The sequence below is a fragment of the Eumetopias jubatus genome, unplaced genomic scaffold (genome assembly GCF_037043125.1).
Source record: "Eumetopias jubatus isolate StellerSeaLion01/CBP00866 unplaced genomic scaffold, mEumJub1_p1.0 scaffold_12, whole genome shotgun sequence".
Taxonomy (NCBI): domain Eukaryota; kingdom Metazoa; phylum Chordata; class Mammalia; order Carnivora; family Otariidae; genus Eumetopias; species Eumetopias jubatus.
Window position 1 is genome coordinate 65,125,889 of NW_028274818.1, and position 13,183 is coordinate 65,139,071.

Consider the following 13,183-nt stretch of genomic DNA (forward strand, 5'->3'; position numbering starts at 1 on the left):
TGAGATGCAGCTGACTTCAAGTAACTGGAAATGCAGAAAGGGAAATGGTGGCTAAGGGAAGATGACTATGCTTGATAAAACACAGATGGAGGTTTGCCCATATTGTTTAAAGTTAAAAACTCAAGAAGGGGAAATTGATCCTAACAGATGTATAACAGTTATCCCCAAACTAACAGGGCCAAAGCAGATTTTTCCCATCTGAGATCTTATATAGTCTTCCCCACATCATAAATGCAATCATCATCTTCCCAAATGCTCAAGCCAAAAACAAGTCTTTCTTGATTCTTCTCCCTCCCCACCCTATATTCATTCTTTTTATTTTTTTTCACGCAGTGCCCGCCCCTCTTCTGAGCTCCACACAAGCATATCAGTTGCCTATTCAACATCTCCACAGGTATATTCAATAGGCACAAACTTAAAACTTGGGTATTAAAATTGCCCTCCCAGAACCTCCTCTTCCCTTAGATTTCTGTAAGTCACTAAATGGCACCACCATTCACCCAAAGCTGCTCAGGTCAGAAAGCTGGAAGTCACCTCTGACTGTTCTTTTTGTCTTACGTCTTACATCTAACCTATTGGCAAACGTTGAGCTACACCTTCAAAATAGGTCTCAGATCCAATCACTTCTGAACGCCTCACTGCTGCTACTCTAATCCAAGCCATCCAAGCTCTTGACTAGATCAGTGCTTAGCACACAATGAACTCTCGAACCAATGAATGAATGAATGCATCCAGGAGCATATTCAGGCAATGCTTCCTTCAAATCTGCCTTATCCTCTTTGATGCCACTACTGTAATCCTAGCCACCATCATATGATGACCAGATTACTATCATAAGCTCCTGACTGGCTCTTCACCCCCTACCTTTACTCCTCTGTAAGCTATCCCCACAGTCAGAAGGATTCCTTTAAAAACTCAATCACACATTAATAATGACCCTCCTTCCCCCCTTAGGACCCTATAGTAGCAGCCCATCACACACAGATGTATATTTTTATGTATATTTTTAGCCATAGCCTATAAGGGCCTTATCATAACCCAGCCCCTCCCATCTCTCCAATCTTATCTCCTACAACATCTGCTGCTGCCCCTGGTCCACCATCTGGCCTTCTTGTCCTTCTTGAACATACCATATTCATTCTTCCTTTTCCATTTGATGTGCATCCAGCCTGAAACTCTCTTCTCCCAATCTTGGCATGTCTTTTTTTTTTTTTTAAAGATTTTATTTATTTATTTGAGAGAGAATGAGATAGAGAGAGAGCATGAGAGCAGGGAGGATCAGAGGGAGAAGCAGACTCCCTGTTGAGCAGGAAGCCTGCTGCAGGACTCGATCCCGGGACTCCAAGATCATGACCTGAGCCGAAGGCAGTTGCTTAACCAACTGAGCCACCCAGGCGCCCCTTGGCATGTCTTGATTACTTCTTTCAGGTGTCCACTTAAATGCCACTTCTGACTGGTCTTAGATTGACAGACAGATTAACAGATGATAAGACAAGTAGATAGGTAGGTAGGTAGGTAGGTGTGTAGATAGGTAGGTAGGTGGATGGAGACAGATCTCTTTACAAAAAGTATAGATTATATCTATATATTTCCCCAATGTCTGTACATTTGATATATAGGAATAGGTATACAGTGTGTGTACACAGGTATGCATACATGTATATACGTATACACAAACACACAAAACAACCTCCCAATCTCTGTGCTTTTATACCCTTTATTTTAGGCACAAAGATAATATTGTATACCACTTTATTAATTTATTACCTGCCATACTGAGAAAATATAAGTTCCATTGGGCAAAGGCTTTCTTTCTGTGTCTTGTTCAATAATATTGCGCCAGAGCCTAGGAAAGTCCTAGTGTTGACCCTATTTGCTAAGTAAATCAGTGGATGGATGGATCCATAATCAGGTCCTTCCTATCCTCACTCACCAGCCTCACCTCCAACTCCTATTCTTTCCTGTACTTATTTTTTTAAGACTTAATTTTTTTAGCAGAGTTTTAAATTCACAGCAAAATTGAGAGGATGGTACAGAGGATGCCCATATAACTCCCTAACCACTCCACATGCACAGCCACCTGTATCATCAACATCCCCACCAGATGGGACATTTATTACAAGGAATGAACCTACAGTGAAATATCATTATCACCCAAAGTCCATGGGGAACACTGCTGCTGTCCATTCTATGGGTCTGGACACATGTACAATAACAAATATCCACCATTATCCAACTCCACTTTATTCCTCTAACATGACAAGTTTGTTCCTGCTTCAGTTCCTTCACATCTGCTGTTCTTTCTATGTAAAACATTTGTTCCAGAGCTTTCCATGGCTGGCTACTTTTGGCAATTAGGTCCCAGGTCAAATGTCACCTCTGCAGGAAGTCCTTCTGTAATAACCTTTTCAAAGGTGAGCTCCTGCTCATCCAAAGAACATTCACTCATATAATTGTGGGTATTTGTCCCTATCTGTCTTTCCTGCATCTATAACATAAGCTTTAGGAAAGCCAGGATCTTCTTCACTTGCTCACTACTAACTACCCACCACCGCAACCCCCAGAATAACTTAGAACAGGGACTAGCTAGTAGCTACTCAAAAAATATCTATTGGATAAACTCTGGAGATAACTATATAGAAAGAGGGAGAAAAAGGAGATGCTGACATAGGTGAGCTAAATCCCCTTACCTACCAGCGCAGGAAGTCAACGTATAATGCCTACACAGGTGGCTCAGAAAATACTTCCCCACATAGATTCTAAAAAGAACCAAACTCAGATACAAAGAACAGAAAGGCAGTTGCCACAGGCAGGGAATATGGTGTCAGGGAAATGAGTGCAGTGATCAGAAGGTACAAACTTCAGGTTATAAATTTAAAAAGTCTTGGAAATGTAATACACAAGACGGTGACTATTATAATGGGTGTGTGCACATGTGTGTGTGTGTGTGTGTGTGTACACACACACGTATTTTTTAAGTAGGCTCCATGCCCAGCATGGAGCCCAATGCAGGGCTTAAACTCACAACCCTGAGATCAGCACCTGAGCTAAAATGAAGGGTCCGATGCATAACCGACTGAGCCACCCAGGCGCCCCAATACTGTATTGTGTATTTAAAAATTTCTAAGATGGTAGATCTTAAAAGTTCTTATCACAAGAAAGAAGATTATAATTATCTGTGGTGATGGATGTTAACTAAACTGATCGTGATGATCATTTCACAATATATACATATATCACATCATTATGTTACACACCTAAAACTAACACAGTGTTGTAGGACAATTATATTTCAACTAAAAAAAATAAAAAGAAAGATTACTACGGACAGATTTACAGATAACGTAATGTTTCAAAAACTAATTCCAACCAACGAGTATCACTGATGAATGTATTATTCATTCATTCACCTAACCAATCATGTTACATCTTCGTCAGGGAACAATAATGTACCCCCTGAATGAGCCTGGCTATCTAACTGCAGAAACAGCCAATTAAACCAGTAATTAAGATAATTTGTGTGGAAAAGGATGGACACAAACTAGTCTCAGGAGTTTAAGAAAGGAGGGAGTGACATTTAATCTGGGTTATAGAGGATAAGTAGAAGGAGTTCAGTAGGTAGGGGGTCAGGTCTGGGTCCAAGCCCAAGGAGTCACATAGTCAAAGGCTCAGAAGTAAAAGCATAGCAAAATCCACAAGCTTGAATTTCATCCTGAGGAACAGGGCCAGGGCTTTCCGCTGACGAGTGACAGCCATGATCACACTCTAGAATGAAACGATTGCTCTGGCTCCCATGTAGGAAGGAGGAAAGGAGCGGGCAGGAGGCACAGACTGCAGTCAGCATAGCAGAGAGGTCAGAGGCACACGCACACAAGAGCTGGTGGAGAAACTAGAGAAGCAAACCAATTTAGATCTTAAGTAGTAAAATCAGCGGGACATGTTGATTAACTGGGCGTGGGGCCAAGAAAGGACATCAACTGAAGATGATTCCAGCCTGGCAACTCAGACTGCTGGGTGGTTGGTGGATTATTCACCGTGGCTGAAAATCGAAAACAAAAGCAGGTTTGGGCAAAGATCATGCACTGAGGACCTGCTATATGGCACTTGAGATATGGGTGCACCACCAAAGTAGAGGTACCCCGTAAGGTATGGGTGTGGTCCTTGGGAGAAAGGAGAAGGCTGGAGATGGACTCTCAAGAATGATTAACGTACAGATGCCAACTGAAGTCATGGGAGCAGATGGGAGCATTCAGCCGGTGGATGCAAAGTGAGCAAAGACAAGCTTAGGGCCCCAGATGTTGGTAGAAGTCAAAAACTTAAATATGATCAAATAATTTCAACCTTTACACGGTATTCTCTTTTTATTTACAATTAGATATGAAGCCAACTTCTCTACAGAACACTCAGTTAATGTCCTATCAGTCTGAAGCTGGCACAGAACTATTTATGAAACAAACAAAGGGCTTGGTTTTCTCCATTATTACCATTATTGAGTGTTATATTCTAGACCCCAACTTATTAAATCGCACTGTTAGTGCTGACTAATATGAGATTCATCACAAATAAATCAGATCATTCTATAACTAAACATAAAATGTAAAGCGACAAATAAGACTCACATTTTTATTTTTGTTTTTCAAAGATTTTATTTATTTATTTGACAGAGAGAGACAGCCAGAGAGAGGGAACACAAGCAGGCTTCCCTCTGAGCAGAGAGCCCAATGCAGGGCTCGATCCCAGGACCCTGAAATCACGACCTGAGCTGAAGGCAGACGCTTAACAACTGAGCCACCCAGGCACCCAGGACTCACATTTTTAAAGAGGTCTATAATTATTAAATAAAACAGGCCCTCTCCCTGCTAATACTTTTTAAAAGTATATAAATTGTAATTTGGTACAGTATGCAGCTGCTTATTTTGCTCAGCAATTAATTCAATCAGAAATGTAGATATTATGAAATCAAGTTAAATCCAGAAGAAGTAAAATAATAATTGGTGAATTTGCTTGAAATTGGTTTACTTGTTAGCAACATTGCAAATTTTGAGCGTGTTTTTTTTAAGATTTTATTTCTTTCAGAGAGAGAGGGTGTGCACACACGCAAGCATGAGCGAGGAGGAGGGGCAGAGGGAGAAGGAGGCTCCCTGCTGAGCAGGGAGCCCGATGTGGGACTCAATCCCAGGACCCTGCGATCATGACCTTAGCCAAAGGCAAACACTCAACTGACTGAGCCACCCAGGTGCCCCTGAGCATGCATTTTTAAAAGAAAACTTAACCCACTCCTCCTCTTTCATTTCAAAATCACCTATGATGCTGTGGTTATATAGAAACCAGACTGGTTCCCATATATAAGCCCTCTATCGCATTATATGACACATCATAATAAGGTATCCACAGAGGAATTACAAAGCCACTGATGACAAAACACTCTCCAGTATAAGAAACAATAGTGAACATAGCAGTCAATATATACATATATGTGAACACTAGGTATGAAGTGTAGATGAACAGTTTTGTGTGTATCCTCCAGTCACAAAACAAACACATAGACATTACCTCCGGAAAACAGAAGTAGGAATGGGGAAGGAAGCTGGAGGAAACATTCACTCTTCTTCCTTTACTTTTCTGTTTAAAAATGAAATGTGAAAACCAATTAACACTGAAACCACCCTTATGGGCGTGAGGGATATTACACCTCATAATACCTCAATAGCCTCCCTCACATGACTCGTTGATGCCATGGCCCCACACATCAAATGCTAAGCTAATGAACCAAAGTTATGTCCCTCCGGGGCAAATATATTATAGATTTTATGCTACAAATTCACATCCTCTATATCAATTTCCATTCTGAGGGTGTTTGCCTCCTGTTCATTACTGTTCATAGTTCAGTTTGTCAGTTTAATTTTGTGGTGCTTTGTAGGAATCCACAATAATTACAATGTTTAATTATGTACCTGAAGGGTGAGCTAAACAGGGCAGTTTAAATGCATGTGTTCTGGCCAATCTTTGACTCCCATCCCACCTCTACACACACCCCATCCCCCTCACACATACAAGCATATGCACTAGTTGGCTTATATATGGTATCTTCCAACTTACTAGCTATTGTCCCATTACTTTGTACAGTATATCTGACGATGACATTATTATTGATGCTACAGTAAGCAGTTAATATATGTGGTCAGAGTACATGCACGACAATGAATCAAAATGACACACCCACCACCAAACTCCCTCAACACATTCTAATCAGATCATGTTTTTTCTTCCTTGAGTGTACTACAAAAGGAGGAAGTAGCATTGGAGAAAAAACATAAAAACTGGAGAAAATAAAGTAAATGTTTAGGTCATTGAAACTGGAAAGAAAATTCATCCAGAAGATATATGTAATTTGTCAGTTCTATATATAGTCTTCTTAATTTGAAGTTCCTTGAAACGAATCTCAGTTTCACATGAATAAGATAGATAACATCACCATAAAATAGTCTATCTAGAATTTATCTTGTAGAAAAAAGGATGGCTTTGTTTTCATAATTTGCTTTTTCTTATTATTATTACTAATGATCTTATATAAATCTTGTATCGTTCTGTTACAGAATTTTTGCTTTACAAAATGAGGCAAAAATAATCCAATTATTTCTCACATTCCCTATTTTTATTAGGAAAGTGTTACTTCAAACCTTCTATTTTAGTATTTTTTGTTTTGTGTTCCTTGGGGATTGGGTTGCACCCTTATTAAAAACAAAACAAAAGCCAGGAAAAAATGTGAATACCACAGGAAACAGAAAGCTACACCTAATCAGAATGTTAGAACAAAAATAAAATTTGGGCTTAGAAGAGAAATTAGAACTCTGGATCCAAATTCCGCACCTATTAGGTATAGGATGTTTGGCAGGTTACTTAAGATTCTGTAGCTCAGCCCCCTGACTGGCAAAACAAGCACAATGGTAGTAATCTCCCAAGATTCATATAGGAGTAAACAGAATAAAACAGTACCTGGCACACAGGAGAGATCTTGTAAATCTTAGTTCTTATTAGTAGTACAGATTAGGAAGCTGAGGCCCAGAGAGTTACCATGCTTTCTTCGGAACAATTTAACGAGCTAATGGCACAACGGTCATTAGAACTTGGGTCGTCTGATTAATTTGTATGCTTGTTTGCTTAGGTTTCTTCTCTGTTAAGATCACTCTATTTACAGTCTGGAGAAATTACTTTCAGAGGAGAAAGTGAGAGAGCGAAACTCCCTCAGATAAGCATGGCCTAGATGCCAAAAAAGGAAAAGAAGAACACTAGGTGTCCACGTGTGTGTGTGCGTGTGCGCACGCACGCATACACACACACACACACACACACACACACACACACACACACACACACACACACACACACACCAAAATAAGAAACAAAATGATGGGTGGAAGGTTGAGAGCAAGTGACACAGACACAAAACCTCCAATTATTTTATTATGATGCAATTCATTACAGCATAATTAATTTCTTATAAAATGATTAATCATAAGGTTAGAAGAAAAGGTTATGTTGGAATGTTAATTATACACCCTTTAAAGAATTTCAAAGACATTAACAATGGTACTCTCACAGACTCTCTGTCAGTTGTCCTAAATTAAACTCTTGGAACGCAATTTGGCACTATCTTTAAAAATTCAAAATCATGTATCCTTTTACTCATCGATACAGCTGGGAAGAATTTACCCTACAACTAATTTGTGAAGTGTGCAGAAATGTGTACAAAAAAATACTTGGTCCATAACTGGCAATACCAAATATTGAAAAAAAAGTTAAGCATTCATTAAAGAAGAAGTAACAACTGTGGTGCATTCATGTAATGGAAACAGTGGGATGAGACCAAAGGGTCCTCTGGACAGGTTATAAAATGAAAAGGAGAATTTAGGTATATAAAATTAACCCATTTCTGTTTTTCTAATAAAGAGAATAAATATTCGAATGTGTTAGGAGTAGAAAATGTTGCAAAGACATAAGAAACCAGGTATCTCTGGACAATGGGACTGAGGTCAGGAGGACAAGAAGATAGGAGTGAACAATTTTTTTCATGATATATGGATATTACATATTTAGTTTATATATATAGATATCATATAAATGATATTTTACCATACACATTAATTTTTAAATTAAAGGAAAATAAGTTAAAATAAATCAAAGATTATAAAAAAAAAAACCAATAGGCCAATGGGCATAATGGAGCACAAATTCAGAGCAGAGAACTTGAAGGGTTCACTTACATAGAGCTGAACATTCTTTTTATTTATTCATTTATTTCAGAGAGAGAAAGAGAGAATGAGAGAGAGCATGTGGAGGGAGGGCAGAGAGAGAAGGACAAGCCGACTCCACGCTGAGCTGGGAGCTCAACAAAGAGCTCGATCTCAAGACCCTGAGCTGAGCCAATTGAGCCACCCAGGCGCCCCTGTAGCTGAATATTCTTACCTGACACTTAGCACTACAGTATTTTGCAACTCGGCATTGAGAACACCGCATCAGCTTTTCCTTCCTGTTTAAAAAAAAAAATTCACATTAGGAAATGAGTGAGAACCATATGTTTGAAGAAAGAAACATAAATCAACATACTGATGCCAATATGTTCTGCTCACCCCAATGTCTGCTCCTGTAAGAATTAGATTTTCACATTGATGAACATCTTCTTTCATGTGAGACATGGGCATAACAGCTAATGGTCCCTTTTTTTAATTGTGGTGAAATATATATAACATAATATTTACCACTTTAAACATTTTTAAGTATATACTTCAGTGTGTTAAAAAGTCAAGACCCAAAATAGAGTCACTTTTCCTAAGCCCCATATCATGTTTGAGACTTAACTACAGTTTTGGCTCTCCCAAAAATGAAATCTTAAACCAGTCAATCAGGGTTACTAGTTAGGTAATCTGCTTGGTTGACCCCCGCTCTCCCCTAAGGAAAGTAACCCACTTTTTCACCTAGTATCATTTTCTTGTTGCTGTTCTCTCTCTGCCTAGAGAAGTCTTTCATTTTGTACAGCATCTCAGGGCTACTTTCTATCTCCTACATTGGATGCTGCCCAAATCATGAACCACTGAATAAAGCCAATAAGATCTTTAAACTTTACTCAGTTGAATTTTGTTTTTTAGCAAATGGCATTAAGTCCATTCACTTTGTTCTGCACATTATGACCACTAATGTTCATTCTAATAAAAAAATAAATTAAAATCAGAGATTCCCATTGAGAGCAAAAATTTTACTCCATAGAGGTTTTAACTCTCCATACGAAATACAGAATCCAGTCCCATCAACTAGTTGAAGTATTCTATACTCCTCAGATATAAAAATTGTATAAGTCTTAACTCATCATATAGTTTAATTATGAATATACTCCTTCTGGAAAATGATTTTAAAATTCCATTAAATCCAGTTATGACTTTAGATATGCTGAATTGAGATGCTCTAAAGTTACATCCCCCTGAATCACCTGTGTAACAAAAAAGCAAAAATGAAAAAGTTGAATTATAAAATAAAAAGAATAAATGCAACGATAAAATTAATAGTGACAAACAAAAGGCAGGAAGGACTGTGGATAAATAGAGGGTACCCAAGAGCATTAAAAGTCAAACTCTAATATTACTATTAGTAACAAAACAAGAACAAATCCTTCTAAGCACTTTGAATGCACCAGGTACTCTTCATAGATTTTTACATGTATGACTTACACTTACTTTCAAACAGTCCTGTAAGGAAGCATTCTTATTATGACAACTTTACAGATACTTTAATTCATTTTCAAGAGATAAAAAGTAAAGAGCAGTGCAAACACCATAAAGGACAGGTGGCAGGGATACTGAAAGGGTAAGCAAGAATCCTAAAGAGAATAGGAACCTAAACATACCAGGTACTTCACTTCTGGGACAGCGAGGGTCAGACATGAACATAAAACACAGGGAGAGGTTAAAATCTATTTAGATTTTGGGAGCCAAAATGCCTCCCTTCACCAAGTATAGAATTGTAGCTGCCACATACCAACACCCCAAGCAACAATGCAAACCAAGTAATCCGGCCTTCAAGTTCTTGGCTTTGACCATCAACCATATTACCGCTCTTGGATAAAACTGGATACAAACAAAATCCACCACGGGATGCCTAGGCAGCGAAGTTGATTAAACGAACGACTCTTGGCTTTGGCTCAGGTTGTGATCTCAGGGTCGTGAGATCAAGTGCCTGGTCGGACTCCGCACTCAGCACAGAGTCTACTTGAGATTCTCTCTCCATCTGCCCCTCCCACTCATGCTCTCTCTCTCTCTCTCCAAAATAAATAAACCATTTAAAAAAGAAATCCACCCATAGGCTATTTATGAGACACACTTCAAACAAAAGGACATACAAAAGAGGATGAAAACGATATGCCAGGCAAATTTAACCTAAGAAAAAGCCTGTGTAACTACATCAATTTCAGGGGGGGGAAAAGGACTTTACAGTTAAAAATCTTGTTAGAGATGAATAAAGTCAATACTCAATGATAAGAGACTCTGATTCCCAGGTGTAGAAAGCTAGTGACAAATATATCCAGTCTCAAAATATAAGAACAAGTAACAGATCTGAGGGAAAAATGACCAACAAAGTAAGTTAATACATGTTAAGGCCCTTAAAATAGTGCCTGGAATATAGTAAGTACCATGTAAGTATTAGTTATACCTATAGAAAGATATAAAGTCTTTTTCAGGAATTCACAGACCAAGCAGATAAATAAGGAGCTGAATAACTTACTTGATCTCACTCAATACACAGACCCTTACACCTGTTACATGAAGTATATTCAAAAAGTCCATTTAAGCACCCACTGATCATTTACAAAACATGCCCAGAAAGTAGACCACAGAGCAAATTTCAAAAATCCCAAAGAATCAATACCATGTAGATCATTTTCTCCAACCAAAAAGGAATTAAATTAGAAATCAGTAACAAAAAGAAACCCAGGGAAATATATACATGAGCATGCTTTTACGGAATTCAAGGATCAAAGAAGGATCATAAAATTAGAAAAGATATATATATTTGTTATTAAGTAGGCTCCACACACATTGTGGGGAACAAACTCACAGCCCTGAGATCAAGAGTCACACGCTCTACTAACTGAGCCAGACAGGTGTCCTGAAAATACGAGATTAAATAACAAAAAAATATAAAAACTTGTGAGATAAAGCAAACATCATACTTACAGGAACATTTATAACTTCAAATGTTTACATTCAAAAGAAAAACTGAGGGGCACCTGAGTGGCTCAGTCAGTTAAGCATCCAACTCCTGATTTCGACTCAAGATATGATCTCAGGGTTGTGGGATCAGGCTCTGCATGGGGCTCTGCACTCAGTGAGAAGTCTGCTTGGGATTCTCTCTCTCCCTCTGCCCCTCCTTGCACCCCTCTCTCTCTCAAATAAATAAGTAAATCTTAAAAAAAAAAGAAAAACTGAAAATCAAGGAGATAAATATGCAAATCACGAATTTAAATGTAAAAATAGCAGAAAATGAAGGAAAGCAGAAAGTTACACGACAAATCCACAAAACGAAATAGAACACAATGACATAATAGAGAAGACAGATAACATCAACAAATGTCTTGCAAGATTACACAGGAGGAAGTTTACAAATATATAACAAAATGGAATGGAACTCAAGATTCAGTAGACTGAAAAACAAACAGGAGAGAATTCTGACAGAATTTACCAATCTCCTTAACTCTCCCCATAAAAAAAATGACAGTGCAAGTAAGACAGCAAACCTGAGTATCACTCCCCACCCTGGGAAACATCCCAACAAACCCAAAACATGAACGAGGAGAGGAAACCACTACCAGCTCTGAGACTTAAATCAATATATTTGTGGGAGAAAAACAAAGAAGGCAGCTGGGCTCCCAATAAGCCTGAAAACAAAAGAAGCCCCAAACTGCCAAAAGATACCCAGTGTGTCCAGGCACCCTGAGAACAGGTAGCCAAAAGCGGGAGAGAATGCTTTATGCAGGAACAGTCCTGAGGATGAGTCACTGGGGTCCCCTGAATGCTGCCTTCCTCAGACCTGGCTCCTCAGATTTTCCCTCATTTCCCTCTTTCTGGTATAAGTTATTCAGAGGCAACTTCTGTTCCTTGCAAATTAAAAGCCCCAGCTGTATGAAGTGTTTCTTCTCGATTTTAAAAATTAATGAGCAGAATCAAGATACATCAGAAGGTCAGTGATGAGCAGGCTAGCAAGTCAAACTGTGTCCTCTCCCTCCCACAGCTACCAACCCAGAGCTTTGATGAATTTTAACACAGAATGTTGGCAAAGTAAATACCAAAATTGGTCTAAGTGCCTAAATAATTTAATCGTTTTGATGTGTGAAGGAAACTCCTTAATATGAGTTATTTAAATGTTCAGAGTTATTTTTACATATCAAATAACTAAACAAATTTAAGTTCTCAAGTTTCAAAAAAAGGTCAACTGAATCCAAGAGAAAAGTTGTGTGTGTTTGATCAGAAAACCACTGAGCCTTGGTAGAGTTACGGCTTCTCTCTCAGGGGGAAGATTCAGAGCAATAGCATCTTGTGAAGCGAATTCCAGCACTGCAAAGGGGAATGAATTAAATGAGTTTCCTTCCAATACTAAAATGATTCGGTTCTGCTTCTGTTGTACAGCCAACAAATATAAACTAGATTTGAAGATGACAAAAGTTGTGCATGTTCTAAGGCAAATTACAGTAGTCTCTGAGGCACAGAGAAGTAATGAATACAGAATTTTCGCAGATTGCAGAAACTTCCTGCTTGCAAAATGATTAGCTCGAAGTCCAAATGGACTTTCTGAACGAAAAGCAATCTGCCCCTCCCCACCACTCATATGCTCTCTCTCTCTCAAATAAATGAATAAAATCTTTAAAAAAAAAACAAGGGTAAAGGAATCTAAGTAAATAGGTTAGCAATGTATCAGTAAGAGGAAATGATTAATTTTTTTACCTCTTTTGCCCTCTCCACTTAAGAGATAAATAGTATTCTAGCCCCAAATAGAAGATATTAAAATTATTTTACACCAAAATCAGTGTTATCTTTAACTCTACCCACTAAGATAGCAAAAAGGAATCCCCTATCACTTATTCATGCAAACTGTGATATGCTGTACAACAGTGTCAAATCACAGAAAATTCTTAGGT

The 13,183-nt window shown here is 38.5% G+C and overlaps 1 protein-coding gene across 2 annotated transcripts in view; it reads right to left on the reverse strand.

Moving 5' to 3' along the window:
- The window catches only part of SMYD3 (SET and MYND domain containing 3), a 708,338-nt gene that overhangs the window by 523,661 nt on the left and 171,494 nt on the right, over nt 1–13,183 (reverse strand). For both annotated transcript variants that reach the window (XM_028111942.2, XM_088017182.1), the window contains exon 2: nt 8,467–8,530. In XM_028111942.2, coding sequence (XP_027967743.1) covers nt 8,467–8,530 — 64 coding nt within the window. The remainder of the gene's footprint in view (nt 1–8,466; nt 8,531–13,183) is intronic.